The sequence below is a fragment of the Salmo salar genome, chromosome 02 (genome assembly GCF_965601325.2).
Source record: "Salmo salar chromosome 02, fSalSal1, whole genome shotgun sequence".
Lineage (NCBI taxonomy): Eukaryota > Metazoa > Chordata > Actinopteri > Salmoniformes > Salmonidae > Salmo > Salmo salar.
This window is the reverse complement of record NC_138292.1, coordinates 78,876,298-78,897,472: the sequence shown is the minus strand read 5'-3', so window position 1 is coordinate 78,897,472 and position 21,175 is coordinate 78,876,298. Positions and strand designations below refer to the sequence as shown.

General features: G+C 42.5%; 1 protein-coding gene across 1 annotated transcript; it reads left to right on the top strand.

The window, feature by feature from the left end:
* Positions 1 to 466: 466 nt before the first annotated feature.
* Positions 467 to 20,667, top strand: LOC106593387 (myosin heavy chain, fast skeletal muscle). The gene is made up of 40 exons (XM_045710212.2): positions 467 to 512; positions 641 to 868; positions 1,820 to 1,966; positions 2,163 to 2,319; positions 2,647 to 2,674; positions 2,939 to 3,047; positions 3,201 to 3,293; positions 3,657 to 3,717; positions 3,917 to 4,015; positions 5,144 to 5,247; positions 5,643 to 5,781; positions 6,038 to 6,156; positions 6,308 to 6,457; positions 6,552 to 6,722; positions 8,457 to 8,760; positions 9,112 to 9,176; positions 9,272 to 9,359; positions 9,476 to 9,593; positions 9,749 to 9,872; positions 10,315 to 10,451; positions 10,926 to 11,181; positions 11,365 to 11,607; positions 11,933 to 12,109; positions 12,206 to 12,351; positions 12,531 to 12,621; positions 13,027 to 13,416; positions 13,538 to 13,664; positions 13,852 to 13,970; positions 15,335 to 15,531; positions 15,668 to 15,851; positions 15,969 to 16,134; positions 16,297 to 16,421; positions 16,577 to 16,885; positions 17,096 to 17,299; positions 17,449 to 17,574; positions 17,703 to 17,873; positions 19,373 to 19,477; positions 19,574 to 19,669; positions 20,087 to 20,218; positions 20,550 to 20,667. Exons 2-40 carry the CDS (start codon positions 653 to 655, stop codon positions 20,568 to 20,570), a joined length of 5,814 nt encoding a protein of 1,937 aa, XP_045566168.1. The 5' UTR covers positions 467 to 512; positions 641 to 652; the 3' UTR covers positions 20,571 to 20,667.
* The last annotated feature ends 508 nt before the right edge of the window (positions 20,668 to 21,175 follow it).

Genomic DNA, 21,175 nt, shown 5'->3' with positions numbered 1-21,175 from the left:
ATCCATAAGTCAGATACCTTCTTCCTCTGTGGTAAGACCTCTCCACCTCCTTAGATTTGTATATTTGTCTCATCTTTACTCAGCAACTGAGGCAGTAGCTAACTGCACTGTTTAAATTGAGTGCTGCATGTCTCTTGTAAGATTTGACAATATGCAATCAAGTGCCATTGGTTTTCTTTAAACGTGCATTACTTCAAATCTGTAACTTCCTTTTATGGTCTAAAGTGGTGCTCCAGCACCTGTTTGTAAATTAAGGGAGTAGTCTAGAATGCAACTGGGTTTTCAGGGGTATTTATTTCAGTAGAAAAGTGAGATGCTATTAGGAAAATGAAAGTTAGCAGTTGGACCTGTAGTTTAAATTGACATGGCTTTAATTATTTACTTAAATGTTTTTTTTAGACATTCTGGGGTTAAAATGATAAGGCTTTTGACTTTTGCGTTTTCACAACACTCTCATGTTTCACAGGGTCCTCCAAGAAGTACACATTCATCTGTAGGAGGGGAAAAAGAAGGTGAGACATGGTTTGAGACTTCACATAAAAAGTGAGAATATTCTGAGAGATACCACTCACCTAACTCTGTTGACTGGGGAGGAAGCACCACAGAGTCAATCATGTTTCTTGTTTCATCTCTTTCCTAGTTATCCGTCACCATGAGTACGGACGCTGAGATGCAAATCTACGGCAAGGCTGCCATATACCTCCGTAAGCCTGAGAGGGAAAGGATTGAGGCACAAACCGCACCCTTTGATTCAAAGAACTCCTGCTATGTGACAGACAAGGCAGAGCTGTACCTTAAGGGTCTGGTCACTGCCAGGGCCGACGGGAAGTGTACTGTAACAGTCACGAAACCTGACGGCACTAAGGAGGTAAGCCTGATCTGAAAAGTATTCAAGTTCAAGTTCGTGTAATTACTCTGTTTCATGAAAAATCATCAAAATGATGAAAAACATTTCAATAGACAATATGTAATCAGTAACAACAGATAGATTGAACATGTATTTGTTTTTGTAAGCAGAATATAACCTTCAAACACATCATGTTTAAAGCTGCTATTTAAAATTGCCATGGAACTTTTGATATTGACAAGTCAAGAATCACCATGTATGTGTCAGTGGGTGATAACTAAGTAGTTGGATTAAATGTTGGATTGAACTGTAATATTAATGAGCAAAAAGCATTCAGTCATGTCCACTTTGATCAAATCAAATCTAACTTTATTTGTCACATGCGCCGAATACAACAAGTGTTGACCTTAGCGTGAAATGCTTACTTACAAGCCCTTAACCAACAGCGCAGTTCAAGAAGAGATAAGAAAATATTTCCCAACTAAACTAAAGTAAAACAAATAATAAAAAGTAACACAATAAAATAACAATAACAAGGCTATATACAGGGGGTACTGGTAACGAGTCAATGTGTGGGAGTACAGGTTAGTCAAGGTAATTTGTACATGTAGGTAGGGGTGAAGTGACTTTGCATAGATAATAAACAGCGAGTAGCAGCAGTGTACAAAACAAATGGGGAGGGGGGGGGGGGTGCAATTTAAATAGTCCGGTGGCCATTTGATTAATTGTTCAGTAGTCTTATGGCTTGGGGGTAGAAACGGTTAAGGAGCCTTTTGGTCCTTGACTTGGCACTCCGGTACCGCATGCCGTGCGGTAGTAGAGAAAACAGTCAATGACTTGGGAGATTGGAGTCAATTGTTTGGGCTTTCCTCTGACACCACCTATTATATAGGTCCTGGATGGCAGGAAGCTTGGCCCCAGTGATGTACTGGGCCGTTATCTGTGTGTAATCTATATTCCTGACTATTTCAGGAAGGAAAAGAGTTCAAAGATGCAGACATCTTCGAGATGAACCCCCCTAAGTACGACAAGATTGAGGACATGGCCATGATGACATACCTGAATGAAGCCTCTGTGTTGTATAACCTCAAAGAGCGTTATGCAGCATGGATGATCTATGTAAGAAACCTGCACATACAAACACTCACATACATGAACAAAATAAATACACACATAAATGAATGGTAGAAACCAAAACAAATCAATACAGTCGACCCACATCAGTATACCAAAGTACACCCACATCCTTACATAAATCCAGGTAAAAGAACATCTGACTTTACTAATCCACAAATGTAATTATGCTTTCATCCAGACCTACTCTGGGCTCTTCTGTGCCACGGTGAACCCCTACAAGTGGCTCCCTGTGTACGACGCAGAGGTTGTCAACGCCTACAGAGGGAAGAAGAGGATGGAGGCTCCACCCCATATCTTCTCCGTCTCTGACAACGCCTTTCAGTTCATGATGATTGGTACGAGCTGTCATGGATGGAGGAATGGATGGTTGGATGGAGGAATGGATGGTTGGATGGATGGTCGGAGGGATGGATGGTTGGTTGGTTGGATAGATGTCCATTAAGTGCTCATAGATGGATGGATGGGCATCAATGGAAATTCAATTATGCATCAGAAAGGTATCTCCTGTTTTCTAGTCTAGGTAATAACAGTTTGCTGGGAATATGTGATTTCACTACCCTTGAATGGAAAATGTTCCAAATTGAAATTGATGATGATGCTATGAATTAAATAATGTCCCCATGTGTTTTGAGTATGATAGGCAATGTGTTTTCTGGTTCCAGATAAGGAGAACCAGTCCGTCCTGATTACGTAAGTTGTTTACTAAAATGTCACTTGAGAAAGTGTTTCTATTGTAATAAGTTGGGTCAATTGGTGTGATGATATACATGACAATATGAATGGATTAGAGCATTAGGCTATGTGTAATAACGAGTCGATGAGAAGTAGTATTTGTTAAAGACTTATGTCAGAACACAGGTTAACAGTGTATTTTTCTATGCTATTTCTTAGTGAAAGCCAATTTGACACTCGGACATGTAACTAAAACCCCTCTTTCTCTGTCATATAAACCAGTGGAGAATCCGGTGCAGGAAAGACTGTCAACACCAAGCGTGTCATCCAGTACTTTGCCACCATTGCAGTGTCTGGTGCCAAGAAGGAAGCAGAACCTGGCAAAATGCAGGTAGGTTGTTCTTATGTTTGTCTTTTTAACACATTTCAGTTTGGTTGGCTGTGTAAACTTGTTTTCCAGTGGTGAATCCTCTTTCAAGCAATTGAGAAAAACTAACTTGACAATGTTACCAGTTTTTGAGTAACTTGTGTTTGTCTCAATCAGGGGTCTCTTGAGGATCAGATCATTGCAGCTAACCCTCTGCTGGAGTCTTACGGTAATGCCAAGACAGTGAGGAACGACAACTCGTCTCGCTTTGTAAGTATGAAGGGCATACTGTGGAAATGACCTTATATTGGAAAAATGTTATTCAGTAGTCCCCTTTCGTTATACAGATTTACAATTTTATTTTGATCACTGATTTGTTGCTGAAAATTCGAACTTGTAGTGTATTCGAAGTTCTAAAATTGTAATTTTCATCTTTAAAATTTCATCATAATTCACATTTCCTGTTGCTGCAGGATTATTTTCCTGCTGTAGAAAACTGGATCCTACATCAAGCTCCTATATCTGTATCAATAGATCCAACATCTGTCCAACAAACTGTAACATTTAAAGGGGTCTATCAAAGTAAAATGTTAGATTTGTTGGCCTATTTCTAACCCCCATGCTCTGATATAGGGTAAATTCATCAGGATTCACTTCCAAGGTGGTAAACTGGCTAAAGCTGATATTGAAACCTGTGAGTTAGTTTTGATTGTTTCTCAATGCTTTCCTAAATGCACACAGAATTTTGGGGGGAGATCATTCAATTTAAATGTATCTCATGTTCTCGCTCTTGTTCTCTCGATCTCTCTCCTTTTTCCTCTCTCTCTCTCTTTGTGTCGTTCACGCTCTCTCTCTCTCTCTCTCTCTCTCTCTCTCTCTCCACTCACCCTCAGACCTGCTGGAGAAGTCCAGAGTGTCCTTCCAACTGCCCGATGAGAGAGGCTACCACATCTTCTTCCAGATGATGACAGGCCACAAACCTGAGCTAGTTGGTACGACAAAGTAGAGGTTCAGAGGAACTCTTTCCCACCCCCATCTGTGAAACTTGTTAAAAATATTCATAGTACACACTAATAATACTATTACAATGATTACATCCAAGGTAACAAGGCATCTAGACATTTGGAAGGTCTCTGGGAAATAGTCCACAAGTCTCAGTCTCCTCTTTTGATGCTATTTCAAATCAAATTTATTTATATAGCCCTTCTTACATCAGCTGATATCACAAAGTGCTGTACAGAAACCCAGCCTAAAACCCCAAACAGCAAGCAATGCAGGTGTAAAAGCACGGTGGCTAGGAAAAACTCCCTAGAAAGGCCAAAACCTAGGAAGAAACCTAGAGAGGAACCAGGCTATGAGGGGTGGCCAGTCCTCTTCTGGCTGTGCCGGGTGGAGATTATAACAGCACATGGGCTAGATGTTCAAATGTTCATAAATGACCAGCATTGTCAAATAATAATAATCATAGTAGTTGTCGAGGGTGCAACAAGTCAGTAACACAAGAGTAAGTGTCAGTTGGCTTTTTCATAGCCGATCTTTGAGAGTATCTCTACCGCTAGTTCTGTCTCTAGAGAGTTGAAAACAGCAGGTCTGGGACAGGTAGCACATCCGGTGAATAGGTCAGGGTTCCAGCAGGTCTGGGACAACAGGTCTGGGACAGGTAGCACGTCCGGTGAACAGGTCAGGGTTCCATAGCTGCAGGCAGAACTGTTGGAACTGGAGCAGCAGCACGGCCAGGTGAACTGGGGACAGCAAGGAGTCATCAAGCCAGGTAGTCCTGAGGCATGGTCCTAGGGCTCAGGTCCTCCGAGAGAGATAAAGCAAGAAAGAAAAAGAGAGAATTAGAGAGAGCATATTTAAATTCACACAGGACACCGGAAAAGACAAGAGAAATACTCCAGATGTGACAGACTGACCCTAGCCCCCCGACACATAAACTACTGCAGCATAAATACTGGGGCTGAGACAGGAGGGGTCAGGAGACACTGTGGCCCCTATTTATTATATACTACATGTATCCTTGAGTCCATCTACTGAGTAAAGGAGGGAGAGATACTGTAAAGGTAGGACAGCAGAATTCTAAGACATTTAACTGACAAGCTGTTCTCTGTTGTCCACAGAAATGGCGCTCATCACCACCAACCCCTACGACTTCCCCATGTGCAGCCAGGGTCAGATCACTGTGGCCAGCATCAATGACAATGAAGAGCTGGATGCCACAGATGTGAGTCAAACAAAGGGTTAACCAAACTCTAGATATGGAATGGATAGGACCACCATACACACTGAATGTACTGTGAAATTCCAACTTGGTGGCAGCTGGGAATTTTCATGTATGTTTTTGTTTGATTCTAAATGCCTTGTGTTAGTTAGGCATGTGCCTCAAGGAAATCTCTGTGCCTTCCACAAGAGAGCACCACTAAGTGCCCTGTGGAACTGTGTAAAACTAATTTTGTGCTGCCATCTACTAATGTGTTGCCCAAACGTTATCATGTGGAATAGAGAAGCCAGTCAAATCTATCCATCCCATTTGTTCTGCAGTGAGCAGCACAGAACTGTAGTGTAACTGACCAAACTACAGTTCAGTTCATCACTGTTGTACTTCCTCTTTAATGCCAGGATGCCATTACAATCCTGGGTTTCTCTAATGATGAGAAGGTTGGCATCTACAAGCTGACAGGAGCTGTACTGCACCATGGAAACTTGAAATTCAAGCAGAAGCAGCGTGAGGAGCAGGCCGAGCCAGACGGCACAGAGGGTGAGTTCCACTCATAGATATATAATATGTAGAACATTAGTCCCATTCCCCAACATAGAAATAGAACACCTAAGACAGACAGTGCCACATGAAAGTCAGGCAGGAGATCATTTTTGGAGAACAAATTCCAACCTCCAAAATGTGGGTGAATCAAAACCTAGCCCACAAAGAAGTTAACCAAACTATTTTGTTAGTGTGAAATCAGAAACAAGTGATCTTGTGTCCCTGAGTCTGTTGTTGTTGGTTCTCTCTCCAGTGGCTGATAAAATCGCCTACCTGCTGGGCCTGAACTCAGCTGAGATGTTGAAGGCCCTGTGCTACCCCAGAGTGAAGGTCGGCAACGAGTATGTGACCAAGGGACAGACTGTGCCTCAGGTAAGGCGGCCAAACACAGAATCTACCATTTCTGAGCACTGGAATTATTGTTGGGGCGAGTGCATTGCTTTTGTTTTTCCCAAGCTTGTATCACCTTATCACTAGACATGGTCAATATCTCACATATTAATTTGAGGTATTATCATTGCAGGTTAATAACTCAGTCAGTGCTCTGGCCAAGTCCATCTATGAGAGGATGTTCTTGTGGATGGTCATCCGTATCAATGAGATGTTGGACACCAAGAATCCAAGGCAGTTCTATATCGGTGTGCTTGACATTGCCGGGTTTGAGATCTTTGATGTGAGTATGAGACCAGAACAAGACAATTAGTTGTGACTGAGATGGATTACAGCCTTGTATGATGAAATGATCCCTTTTAAAACTCCATCAACAGTACAACAGCATGGAGCAGCTGTGCATCAACTTCACCAATGAGAAACTGCAACAGTTTTTCAACCACACCATGTTCGTCCTGGAGCAAGAGGAGTACAAGAAGGAGGGAATCGTCTGGGCCTTCATTGACTTCGGCATGGACTTGGCTGCCTGCATTGAGCTTATTGAGAAGGTAAGCTGTCTATGGGGATTATAATGGACCATAACAGCATAGCTCATACGGAGTGCTTTGTGATTATATTATCACAGTGGTACAACATATACAGTATTAAATCCACTGGGGATGCCAATCGAGTAAAAAAAATCCATATTACAACCTGTGTTGTGATAATTACGTTGTTTGCTCTATAACCTGTTAGTTTATGTGCTTTGACAATGAGATATGGGGCGGCAGGTAGCGTAGTGGTTAGAGTGTTGGACTAGTAACCGAAAGGTTGCAAGATCGAATCCCCGAGCTGAAAAGGCGAAAAGCTGCTGTTCTGCCCCTGAACAAGGCAGTTAACCCACTGTTCCTAGGCTGTCATTGAAAAATAAGAATTTGTTCTTAACTGACTTGCTTAGTTATATATGGGTAAAATATATACAGGCCTAAGGCCGAGACAGTAAGAAGACACAGTGGTAGAATAAATTCAACAACACCTTTGTTTCATCACAAAACCGGAGAGCAACATCTGTCTCGTGGAGTCCATAATGCATGTAACAAACAGTTACATGACCAATAGCATGGTCAGTCAAGTACATCTTTCTGCCATTTTCGGACCACTAAACATCTATTGATTTAGAAACACAGAGATTTACCGCAAGTCGCATCGAAAACAGTAGCTGCCTCCCTCCAATATTCCAGCACCATTTCAATTTCAACATTATCAAATAACCTATGCTTAGTCTAATACAGTGAAAATGAAAAGATTCCAAAAACGATTTTAGTCCAATCAACCTAAGCTAAATGTGTTTGTCCATGTTACTAATGTTTGTGTGAGTAAGTAGAAAAAACATGTTTACTCACCCTACTTGCAGAGAAACGCCAATGCCACCCTCCTCTCTTTCATGTTGCAGAAACTTAAAAGCTTAAAAAACAATTGTTCTAAGCTACCTGGCTAAAATACTTGCTCGCTATTCTAACTTCCTTTCCTGGGCAACGATTAGGTAGTCAACATTATCCTTCTACATCTAGCTACATATTGAACTTCCTTACTCTCTGGCCAAAGCACAATGTATTAATTTTATAGTTGTATCAGAATTGGTGTTAGAATCATTGGCCAGTACGTAGAATTAAGTAAAACTCCCTATCTCCATCCATGGCTAATTTAGGAAAGGGACAATTTTAGCTAGCTAGCTACCCTCCAGAGGACAACAACACAATGAGATGCAACAATTGAAGTTTTTCTTTCTGTCAATGACGTTTGGCTTGATTTGGTGTGAAGCCAAATCCAAACTGTCTTTCCTTGACAAATTTTTTGGTGCACCAGAACCATTCACAGATTAGCTCACTCAGTTTAGCTCAACTCTGATTTGCTGTTTTTGTATAAAAAATATATATATAAAGGGAGGCCAAATGCTCTCTGGCTTCTTTTGCATTCAATGCTACAATATCATACTCTTTTTGACCAGACAGCATCAGATAGAAGGGCTACACATACAGAGACAGAGGGGTGCAGTTTTGCTCACTCTGAGGCTTTACTGGTGAGAGACATTCAGCCTCTTGCTAAGTGAGACGAAAGATACATTATATTATGTCCATTTCTTTGGGAAGCCTCGCTTCCCTTGGCACCCATTAATATATGCCACTGACTGTTGAGAACTCAATAGGTTTCCTATTATGTGTCCCTAAATGAATATAATCCTATAATAGCATGTTAACTAAATGTAAATATCACTAATTTGATATACATCTCTTTTCGTAAAGCCATTGGGCATCTTCTCCATCCTTGAAGAGGAGTGCATGTTCCCCAAGTCTTCAGACACTACCTTCAAGGACAAGCTGTACGCCCAGCATCTTGGCAAAACAAATGCGTTTGAGAAGCCCAAGCCTGCCAAAGGCAAGGCAGAGGCCCACTTCTCCCTGGTGCATTACGCCGGTACTGTGGACTACAACATCACTGGGTGGCTGGAGAAGAACAAGGATCCCCTGAACGACTCAGTTTGTCAGCTGTACCAGAAGTCCTCAGTCAAAATCTTGGCTGCCCTGTATCCTCCTCCCCCTCCTGAGGGTAAGACTAGTATCAAGTCACAATATTTAACTAAATAATAGTTACAATTCAGACTCAAATGTTCTTTAATGTATCACAATTTCTCAGGGTTTATCACTGGGTTGATTTACTCATACACTCGGTTAATTTAATAAAACAATAGGTGTTATTTTAAACAATCTCATTGGCAGCATTTGCCTGTAGATAAGTGTGAAGTTAACCAGAGATTCTCTGGTTTATAATTAGTGTGCTTGCTGAAGACAAGTCCACTCTAGATTTCTTACATACTCTTATTATTATTATTCTATTTATTCCACCCACTCTAGGAAATGTACTTTTCTAGTTATCTTTTACTTTTCCCCATTTTAACAGATAAAGCAAAGAAAGGAGGCAAGAAGAAGGGTGGTTCCATGCAGACTGTGTCCTCCCAGTTCAGGGTGAGCTTTTGAAATGTGTATATTCAGTCCTTCAAAAGGTGCAATTATCATAAACTACAGTATGTCTGAGAAAATGGTTTGTAACCCTCTTACAGGAGAACTTACATAAGCTGATGACCAACTTGAGGAGCACTCATCCTCACTTTGTGCGCTGCCTGATCCCCAACGAGTCAAAGACTCCAGGTACAAGAAATATTGAGTTAAATATGTAATCTTATCAGTACAGTATCAGTAACCTTAACAATCCCAATCTTTAACCTGTTTATGAGTATTAAAAGAGACTTGTTTTGTTTTACAAGGTCTGATGGAGAACTTCCTGGTTATCCACCAGCTCAGGTGTAATGGTGTACTGGAGGGTATCAGGATCTGCAGAAAGGGCTTCCCCAGCAGAATCATCTATGCTGACTTCAAACAGAGGTACACACGCGCAAGCACGCACACGCACACACACATGCACACACCACAGAAAATATCTGCTCCAAGGGTTTTCCCAGCACCTGAATTGGCTGACCTTTAATGAAATATAACCAACATATTACAACTTGACATGTTAAAAATGTCTCCTCATTCAGGTACAAAGTACTGAACGCCAGTGTCATCCCTGAGGGCCAGTTCATGGACAACAAGAAGGCTTCTGAGAAGCTGCTTGGGTCCATTGATGTGAATCACGAGGATTACAAGTTTGGACACACCAAGGTCAGTCAAATACACCCAGCAAAGCTGACAACAAAACACAACTTGAATGATAATTTAAACCAGTACCATATAAAATCTCTCCAGGTGATCTATCCATCCTTTTGTTCTTTCTTCTTCGTTTAACTCATGGAAAAGATGGAAAAACATGGTGGTGTTTCTTTCTCCAAAGTCATACATCACAAGTATAGAAGAGAAACTAAACTCATTATCATGTACATTGTGTTAGAGTGGTATGGCTTCAGTTATCTGTATCTGTGTAGATTATTAATCTACTGTAGAATAACAAAAAATTTAGAAACAACCTATCCCATGGTTTGTTTGTAACCATATCAAAGTTAATGTTGTTTAAATCAATCTAGTGGTGTTGTTCCCCTCTTTTGATTCCAACATTTCTATCTGTCACCATCTGTGGTTCCATTTACCATGTTAACCTGTGTCTCAGGTGTTCTTCAAAGCCGGTCTGCTGGGTGTCCTGGAGGAGATGAGAGATGAGAAGCTGGCCACTCTGGTCGGCATGGTCCAGGCTCTCAGCCGTGGATTCCTCATGAGGAGAGAGTTTAGCAAGATGATGGAGAGGAGGTGAGGAATAGTAGACATCTTGGCAAAGCTTTCTGTCAACCAGCTGTATCTAATGCATTAAGATTAAATACTGTATATGCTGTGAGCTGTTCAGAATGAGAAAGTACGTCTTATAATGGTCAACTAAAGCTTTTGGGTTAATTCATATAGTCCAGAAATGGATGTAGCAACTAAGGATTCTAGCATTATAGTTGCAGTTTGGGATTTGGCTGTTCAATTGTCATTTAAATGTGTGGTATTTACCCATTTATTCTTGAAGAATATAAAATGCCTCATGATCTTAGCACGCACGACCTGTCAGTCCTTGCATCTAGAGAGCTGTCTATGAATTTAAGGGGGGTTACATTTCCCTAGCCCCATTCCTCAGCTGTAAACAAACAGTGGCAGGTGGTTCTGTTTTGTTGTTCATCTAATCACAGAATGTAGCTTCAAGCATGTCACTCACCATGCCACTCTATCCTTTCTGTCAACCAGAGAATCAATTTACTCCATCCAGTACAACATCCGCTCATTCATGAATGTGAAAACCTGGCCATGGATGAAGTTGTACTTCAAGATCAAGCCCCTGCTGCAGAGCGCTGAGACTGAGAAGGAGCTGGCCAACATGAAGGAGAACTATGATAAGATGACAGCAGACCTGGCCAAGGCTCTGTCCACAAAGAAGCAAATGGAGGAGAAGTTGGTGGCCCTGACGCAGGAGAAGAACGACCTGGCGCTCCAAGTCGCGTCTGTGAGTGAAAAAACAACAATGATTACGGGCAAATGTACATACACGTTAAAACAAATACATATGAACACACATTTTTATTGCCCATGTTATATATCTCATGAATTTCTATTGATTTGCTCTGACCTCTTTGAGTAAAATGTATATTTTGATACACAAATCAGTTTACTCCTTTTGTGAAACCAGGAAGGAGAGAGTCTGAACGATGCTGAGGAAAGGTGTGAGGGGCTCATCAAGAGCAAGATCCAGCTGGAGGCCAAACTCAAAGAGACGACCGAGAGGCTGGAGGATGAGGAGGAGATCAATGCTGAGTTGACTGCCAAGAAGAGGAAGCTGGAGGATGAGTGCTCTGAGCTGAAGAAGGACATTGATGACCTGGAGCTCACCCTGGCCAAAGTGGAGAAGGAGAAGCACGCCACTGAAAACAAGGTCTTGTGTCTTACCATAGACAGTCTAACCAAACAATAATCCAAACACTAATCAACTCAAAACATACCTTAACAGATATGGAATTCACGTTGTACAATAGTAGAATTTCAGTTGTGGGGTACTCCCAACATTCATTGCATGTTCTGCTCCCCCTCATTTATGACTTCCATTCAGTACACTGGCATGGTGAACACTGACATCTAGTGTTGAATATATAGTACAGTAATTGTTGAGGCATTTCTAATCTAAATTAATTGAATGTAATATATAACAAACTAAATAGCCCCTTTATGGTGAAGTATAATTATGTTGTGACCATTTACAGGTTAAAAACCTGACAGAGGAGATGGCGTCTATGGATGAGAGTGTTGCCAAGCTGACCAAGGAGAAGAAAGCCCTCCAAGAGGCCCACCAGCAGACACTGGATGACCTGCAGGCAGAGGAGGACAAAGTCAACACTCTGACCAAGGCCAAGACCAAGCTGGAACAGCAAGTGGACGACGTGAGTGGAGTTGGACATTTTGGCCATGATAGCATGTAAGATGATATTATCTTCAGTTGTTTAGATTTTAACAATATATGTGTTTTTATCATCTAGCTTGAGGGTTCCCTGGAGCAAGAGAAGAAGCTCCGTATGGACCTTGAGAGAGCCAAGAGAAAGCTGGAGGGAGATCTGAAACTGGCCCAGGAGTCCATAATGGACCTGGAGAATGACAAGCAGCAAGCTGATGAGAAAATCAAGAAGTAAACACAAACAAATGACCACAGTATTACCTGCTATAATGGTTGTTCTTGACTAATTATTGTAATTATGAATTAGCATGTGCATGTGATTCTTAAAAGCAAAGTGAATGGTATGATCCTCTGCCATTTCACTATCAAAGCAAAACCAACTCTGCAATCAACGTGTTTGTGTTTCTTAGGAAGGAGTTTGAGACCACTCAGCTCCTCAGCAAGATTGAGGATGAACAGTCTCTGGGAGCTCAGCTGCAGAAGAAGATCAAGGAACTCCAGGTATAGTACAGGATATAAGCTCCAGTACAGAAAAGCAGACTTTAATAATTTCCTTTTAAACAAATGCACACTTTTTCTGGCAGCAGACAGTTTTCCAGGTTGCTTCTGATGACTTAGTAGGTTGGAAGATGGTGTTTCTTGTTGGTGCATCTTACTATCCCCACTCAGCCCTCAATGACAATATCCATGTTAAAATGGCTTATATCCATCTAGAGTTCTCTGTCTAACTTCTTACCTTTGAGGGTTTGGCTCCTGCATGGGACACTGTCTACTGAATATATTAGTGTAACTGGCTTTGTATTAAACACATTTATGAAAAATATACATACTATACTTATTTTGTGAGGTTCAATTGTTTCAACTGTATTGTAGTGTTCATCCCCCCTGCTCCTACCCCTGTTCTAGGCCCGTATTGAGGAGCTGGAGGAGGAAATTGAGGCTGAGCGTGCTGCCAGGGCTAAGGTTGAGAAGCAGAGGGCCGATCTCTCAAGGGAACTTGAGGAGATCAGCGAGAGGCTGGAGGAGGCCGGAGGCGCCACTGCTGCTCAGATTGAGATGAACAAGAAGCGTGAGGCTGAGTTCCAGAAGCTGCGTCGTGATCTTGAAGAGTCCACCCTGCAGCATGAGGCCACAGCTGCCGCTCTGCGCAAGAAGCAGGCCGACAGTGTGGCTGAGCTCGGGGAGCAGATCGACAACCTGCAGCGCGTCAAGCAGAAGCTGGAGAAGGAGAAGAGCGAATACAAGATGGAGATTGATGACCTCTCCAGCAACATGGAGGCTGTCGCTAAGGCTAAGGTGAGTAGTAATGTTTTGGTAAAGCAGTGTTGAGGAGGGTCAACTACATTACCATTCAAGTGAACTGAAGTTGACAGGAGTCACATATATAAAGTAATGATGGAACATGTTTCACTAACAGGGCAATCTGGAGAAGATGTGCCGTACTCTTGAGGACCAGCTGAGTGAGCTCAAGACTAAGAATGATGAGAATGTTCGCCAGGTCAACGACATCAGCGGACAGAGGGCCAGACTCCTGACAGAAAATGGTACCATCAACAATGAACAACAAGCCAATGCTTTCATTTAGTAGAAAACAATACATGTTGTGGGCTGTATCCACATAGGTGATGAATAGTACAGTAGAAACTAACAATGCCCTACGATACCTCAAAATACATTTTCAATCTTAGAAAACAGTGACCCTATTAACAAGATGTTCCTCTGTCCCTGCAGGTGAGTTTGGTCGCCAGCTGGAGGAGAAGGAAGCTCTCGTGTCTCAACTGACCAGAGGAAAACAGGCCTTCACCCAGCAGGTGGAGGAGCTGAAGAGGGCGATTGAGGAGGAGGTCAAGGTAAGGGACCCAAAATGGAGTTTAGAGCCATATCTTTACATAGACGGTGACTACACCACCCTCAACCTTGATCGAGGCACAGACACGGTCTCAATGGGGATAGCTGAGCTGACTACAGTGACTGTGCTAGAGGCAGACTCTACTAAGCTGACAGGCTGACTAACAGCCTACTGCCTGGCCTGCACCCTATCTCATTGTGGAGCTATGTTCATAGATAAGATGAGAGCACCCCTCCAGCTTGGATGGAATCCGTCACTCCTCAGCAGCCCAGGCTTGGTCCTGTTTGTGGTTGAGTCCCAGAAAGAGGGCCAATTATCTACAAATTCTATCTTTTGGGAGGGGCAGAAAAAAAGTTTTCAACCAGCGATTGAGTTGTGAGATTCATCACTCCTCCTAACTGGGAGGGGGCCAGAGACAATTACTCGATGCCGACACATCTTTCTAGCTAATTTACACCCTGAAGCTATGTTGCGCTTCGTGACCTCTGACTGTTTCATCCTAACATCGTTGGTGCCGACGTGGATAACAATATCCCTATACTCTCTACACTCGCCAGTTTTAGCCTTAGCCAGCACCATCTTCAGATTAGCTTTTACGTCGGTAGCCCTGCCCCCTGGTAAACAGTGTATGATCGCTGGATGATTCTTTATAAGTCTAATACTGCGGGTAATGGAGTCGCCAATGACTAGGGTTTTCAATTTGTCAGAGCTAATGGTGGGAGGCTTCGGCGGCTCAGACCCCGTAACGGGTGGAGGAGAGACCAGAGAAGGCTCGGCCTCCGACTCCGACTCGTTGCTTATTTTAATGGGGAAAACCGGTTTAAAGTTTCTGTCGGCTGAATGAGCGACACCGGTTGAGCATTCCTACAGCATTTCCTTCCAGAAGCCATGAGAAAGTTGTCCGGCTGCGGGGACTGTGCGAGGGGATTTATATTACTATCTGTACTTATTGGTGGCACAGACGCTGTTTCATCCTTTCCTACACTTAAATTACCCTTGCCTAACGATTGCGTCTGAAGCTGGGCTTGCAGCACGGCTATCCTCACCATAAGGCGATCGTTCTCCTGTATATTATGAGTACAGCGACTGCAATTAGAAGGCATAATGTTAATGTTACTACTTAGCTTCGGCTGGTGGAGGTAGTGTAGAACCATGTACAGATAAAGCGTCAGGGATGAAAAAGTTGAATGTAAAAAATCGAGCGAGGGAAAAAATGTAACTACAAAATGGTAATTAAAAAGTAAAACCGTAATTTTGGCAGGTAGCAAAGTAACGTTAGCAACAAACCGCACAGCTTCACGTAAACAAGTCCACATCATTTGTTTGACTATCTCACTCATCTCTCCTTGTCTTTCTTTCTCACAGGCTAAAAACGCACTGGCCCACGGTGTCCAGTCTGCCCGCCATGACTGTGACCTCCTGAGGGAGCAGTTTGAGGAGGAGCAGGAGGCAAAGGCAGAGCTGCAACGCGGCATGTCCAAGGCCAACAGTGAGGTGGCTCAGTGGAGGACTAAGTATGAAACTGATGCTATCCAGCGCACAGAGGAGCTGGAGGAGGCCAAGTGAGTCGCACGCAACAGAAAAAACTCAGATATTGTGTGGATGGTGAGAGTGATAGGGGGCTCTGAGAAAATGTTACATCAATATGTATTGTAACATATCTCTCACTTCACAAAACCACCCTCTGTTGTGCAACAGGAAGAAGCTGGCCCAGCGTCTGCAGGATGCCGAGGAGACCATTGAGGCGACCAACTCCAAGTGCGCCTCCCTGGAGAAGACCAAGCAGAGGCTGCAGGGAGAGGTGGAGGACCTCATGATTGACGTTGAGAGAGCCAACGCATTGGCCGCCAACCTCGACAAGAAGCAGAGAAACTTTGACAAGGTGAAAATGAATAAACCTCACCATAGGCTGATATTTACTGTAGTATAATTGTAGTATATTTATAATTTAAAACTCTTCATCAATGACTTCTGATGAAAATCCCATGGATTCCCCTAGGTTCTGGCAGAGTGGAAGCAGAAGTATGAGGAGGGCCAGGCTGAGCTGGAAGGAGCTCAGAAGGAGGCTCGCTCTATGAGCACTGAACTCTTCAAGATGAAGAACTCCTACGAGGAGGCTCTGGATCATCTGGAGACTCTGAAGAGAGAGAACAAGAACCTGCAACGTGAGCATTTGACAGCAATTCTATTTGGCTCATGTTTCATTAGCAATATTAATTGCTGTTAATAAATTCACTGATATTATGATTCAATGTCAACTTCAGTGCTTTGGTGATATCCACTGAAAATCTCCCAAGTGTAAACTGCTCCTGTGTGTGTGTGTGCAGAGGAGATCTCTGACCTGACTGAGCAGATCGGAGAGACTGGCAAGAGCATCCATGAGCTGGAGAAGGCCAAGAAGACCGTGGAGACAGAGAAGTCTGAGATCCAGACCGCTCTGGAGGAGGCTGAGGTACAAACTACAGCTGTTTGATGGGAAAAGCAGTGGTACACTAGCAAATGCCAGTTACAGTGAAATGTTGTCTGTATTTGAGTTTATTGTAGTCATATATATTTAATTCCTAAATGTATTGAACACAATTGACCTGACTGCTTCTGTTTGTCCAGGGAACACTGGAGCACGAGGAATCCAAGATTCTGCGTGTGCAGCTGGAGCTGAACCAGATCAAGGGTGAGGTGGACAGGAAGATCGCTGAGAAGGACGAGGAGATGGAGCAGATCAAGAGGAACAGCCAGAGGGTGGTTGACTCCATGCAGAGCACCCTGGACTCTGAGGTCAGGAGCAGGAATGATGCCCTGAGGGTGAAGAAGAAGATGGAGGGAGACCTGAACGAGATGGAGATCCAGCTGAGCCACTCCAACAGGCAGGCCGCTGAGGCCCAGAAACAGCTGAGGAACGTCCAGGGACAGCTCAAGGTAAAGGGACTGGGACATCAGGCTCAAAAACCTGAACATGGAGAGGAATTTGTTTGTAAAACTATAGAAAATAATACAACAGAGGTTTTTAATAGAGTAGTTTATGTACTAAAGGTAGCGATACTGGGGAAATTCTTACCAATTAACATTTCTATCACATCACCCCTACTTCCACAAGTCCTAATGAACGGATGTCATTGTGAACCACAGGATGCCCAATTGCACCTTGATGACGCCGTCCGTGTCGCAGAAGACATGAAGGAGCAGGCAGCCATGGTGGAGCGCAGAAACGGTCTGATGGTGGCTGAAATCGAGGAGCTGAGAGTTGCTCTAGAGCAGACAGAGAGAGGCCGCAAAGTGGCTGAGACTGAGCTGGTAGACGCCAGCGAGCGTGTTGGACTGCTGCACTCCCAAGTATGGGTCAAAAGCCATTTCAAATGAAACTCAACCAAGCATACATTTTAAACACACCTGGAATTTCACAGTGCCTTAGATTTTCATAATTTCAGTCTTGTGACTTACAAGTTCTCTTCAGAGTCCAACAAATCATCTTCCTCCTTCAGAACACCAGCCTTCTGAACACCAAGAAGAAGCTGGAGACTGACCTGGTGCAGGTGCAGGGAGAGGTGGACGACATCGTCCAGGAGGCCAGGAATGCAGAGGAGAAGGCCAAGAAGGCAATCACTGACGTGAGTCCTTGAATTACATCCACTTGATTTGTCCCCAAGTGCCAATGGTAGCTGGGCTGGTTATGAACAACAAAGATCTGAGAGGGACGTTATGATTGGTGCATAAATTAAACAAACTATTATTCCAGGCGGCCATGATGGCTGAGGAGCTGAAGAAGGAGCAGGACACCAGCTCTCACCTGGAGAGGATGAAGAAGAACCTGGAGGTCACAGTCAAGGACCTGCAGCACCGCCTGGATGAGGCTGAGAATCTGGCCATGAAGGGAGGCAAGAAGCAGCTCCAGAAACTGGAGTCCAGGGTGAGTTACCAGCAGGGTGGATTAGGATGGATTAAAAGACTGATTGCTGGAAATGTATTTGATCATATAAAAATACACAGGAGCATTGTTTAGTGACTTGTTCTCGCAATAACCCACCTAAATCAGGGGTTCCCAAACTTCTTTGCATCGGGGACCACCCTTTTGTGATAGCGAATTCATCAGGGACCCCCTCATAATATCAGAACACAACTCCTACTTTAAAGTGCGATAAAAAATAGCATCCACGCAGATTTCCTATGACTTCTGCAGTGCATGACTGGACTAATCAAGTCTCGGGGCCCAGGGAAATAACATTTTTAAGTCCCCCCTCTTTGCATCAGAGAGAAAATGTTGCAGTTTTAAAGGTCATATCATGTCATTCTACACATTTTGCCTTGGGGCAAAAAGAAAATGTTGCAGTTTTAAAGCTTAAATTAAAGTGAATTTATGATCATAACAAAACAAATTATAATAATTGTACACTTATTTAGTGGAGTTGGTCCAAGACCTTTAAATAAATTCAAATGTATTCATCTAGTTGCTTCACTCAGGCTTAATTGTCTCAGCAGACTTCTTCTAATCTGTCATTTCATTCATAATAATAATAATAATAATTCACAATAAATATCAACACAAAATATAATATACATTCATCGAATTAATCTTATAGTAATAATTTCGCTCTCTATAGTTATGTCTCATTTACCGGCCGTTGCTAGGGAAGCTAGCGTTGCTATGCGGGGCTACCAGCTAGCGGGCTAATGGCTGAATTAGCTTGTAGGCTAGCGGTCGTTAATAAGTTCATAAATTCCTAAAAACACAACATAACATCTCAACAAACATATGTACATACTCCAGAAACATTACCGTCTTGAATATAGTGATGTTACACTCGCTTACCTTCAAAATAAAGATATAAAAATGTATTTATGTCGGTACTTCTGACTTTCTGTTAGCTCAATTGGCGAACTTCTCTCAACTGCCATTGCGCGAGCTCCATAATGGAAGCAATGTCACAACATTAAAACATGCGAGTGGCGGCCTCTAGTCGCCTTACTGGTACTGCACCATACACCACTAAACGCATGACAACATCGACAGTCATATTACTAATACAAGAATAATTGAGTTGTGAGCCTCCCAGACCCGTTGTTTATCTAAGAGTTAATAACATAAATTGTGGATTAATAATATTACATTGTAATGTATTGCACCCTCTAAACGTTTTCCAAAGATCCCTGGCTGTTTAATCTGTTCTTGCTAGAAATATACATAAACAAATTGAAAGGTAAATTCCACTTTGAGAACCACTGACCTAGATAATGAAAAGTTGTTATTATTACAGACCCCTTCAATAAATGTTTTAAACGAGTACATAGGAACAGATAACAATTGTGCCTCCTTGACTGGGTAGAAGACTATACCTCTGTTTTACAAAGATTTGTTACGTCTGATTTCATGACCTCCAACAAACGCCTACGTTTATTTCTTCCACAAAGGTGCGTGAGCTCGAGACTGAGGTCGAGGCAGAGCAGAGAAGAGGTGTAGACGCGGTAAAGGGAGTCCGCAAGTATGAGCGCAGAGTCAAGGAGCTCACTTACCAGGTAAGAGAAAGTGCCTTCTTCACACACTTGACACTAACACAGACAGGTTTGTGTATAAAACTATTGTGACATTGATTTTTTGCTCTTCTCCCACAGACTGAGGAGGATAAGAAGAACGTTAGCAGGCTTCAGGACCTGGTCGATAAGCTGCAGATGAAAGTGAAGGCCTACAAGAGGCATTCTGAGGAAGCGGTGAGTCAGACTCTGAAAGCATACATTCGAAAATGGCGTTTTTCTCTACAAAACGTAATGTCCATATGATTTAGTTGAAGTGTTGCCAGAGCACGCCAGTCAACAATGACAATTGATAGTGCAAGTAAATGCTGAAGAAATTATACACATTTCTGAGTGTCCCCTATGCCTATGTGTTACCAACTTAAAGGAGAGGGGGTTGAATATGAATTTGCTGGTCTAGTGGTTGTGCTGGAGGCAGCGGTTTGATCCCATTCTGCCACTCACTTTCTCTGCTGTATCATCTATCTCCCTGTATACATTGCTATCCTAAATCTGCCAATATGTGTTTTGTTGAAAATAATGTTTTAATTTGCTACCTGAAGCTTCAAACTATAAATGCTGATGTTCTGCTCTCCCTCTCTTTTCCTCACCCAGGAGGAAGCAGCAAACCAGCACATGTCTAAGTTCAGGAAGGTTCAGCATGAGCTGGAGGAGGCTGAGGAGCGTGCTGACATCGCTGAGACTCAGGTCAACAAGCTCAGAGCCAAGACCCGTGACTCTGGAAAGGTACAGAACTGCTGCTAAACCTATACCTGACTCATGTTCAGATATGACCACATCAACACCACCTATGATTCAGTCTTCTCAGAGGTCAATACTGACCTTTTACACTCAACTGTATTTAAGATCTCTAAGAAGAACATTTCAAAATATTATTTCAAGTTGGTACTTCAAAATTGAACATTTCAAGCTGAGCACTGAGCATTAAATGTATGATCCATATATTCATCATGTTCATTATTATTACTGATCCATTATTTTCTATCCAAGTCTATCCGTATATTTATCATGTTCATTATTATTACTGATCCATTATATTCTGTCTTTCTTCTTACAGGGAAAAGAAGTTGCTGAATAAACAAGACCAAAGTCTTATCATTTTCCTGTGTTCCATAAAATATGATTTTCATGGTGAAATGTTGAGCATTGATTAAAAACAAGTAGGCCTACATACACTTCCTTTGTGACTGTGGACTTATTACTCAGCAAATAGATTTTTCATACCATAAAATATTTTACTTTAATTAAAGGAGCAATCTGGAATTTGAACAACAATAGTGGCCACCCGACAAAGCAGTTTGTTTTTTGAAAACAGCTGAGGGATGAGGTTGAAGAAATGTAACCACCCAAATTCTCAGACTGAGCTTTGGATGTAAGTTTGTTGTTGCTTAGCCTTACTTTTATTGAATTCAATGTAGTTCAGCCATCCTCTGCATTTAAGCTTCTGCTTTTTTCAAGGTAATGCTGGTAGATTGCCATTGGAGAGAATGACTAGTATGTAAAAATCAGACACTGACTAAATATTTATGTCAATTTCTAGCCTTGCCCCCAGCCGTTTACGGTGCGATGTCTGACAATACAAGGCTATTCAATGGCTGACAGAGACTGATTTAACTGATATCTTGACAGAAAAGTCAGTGAGAACATACTTTATGTAATCAACATTTGTACATCCAAATAAGA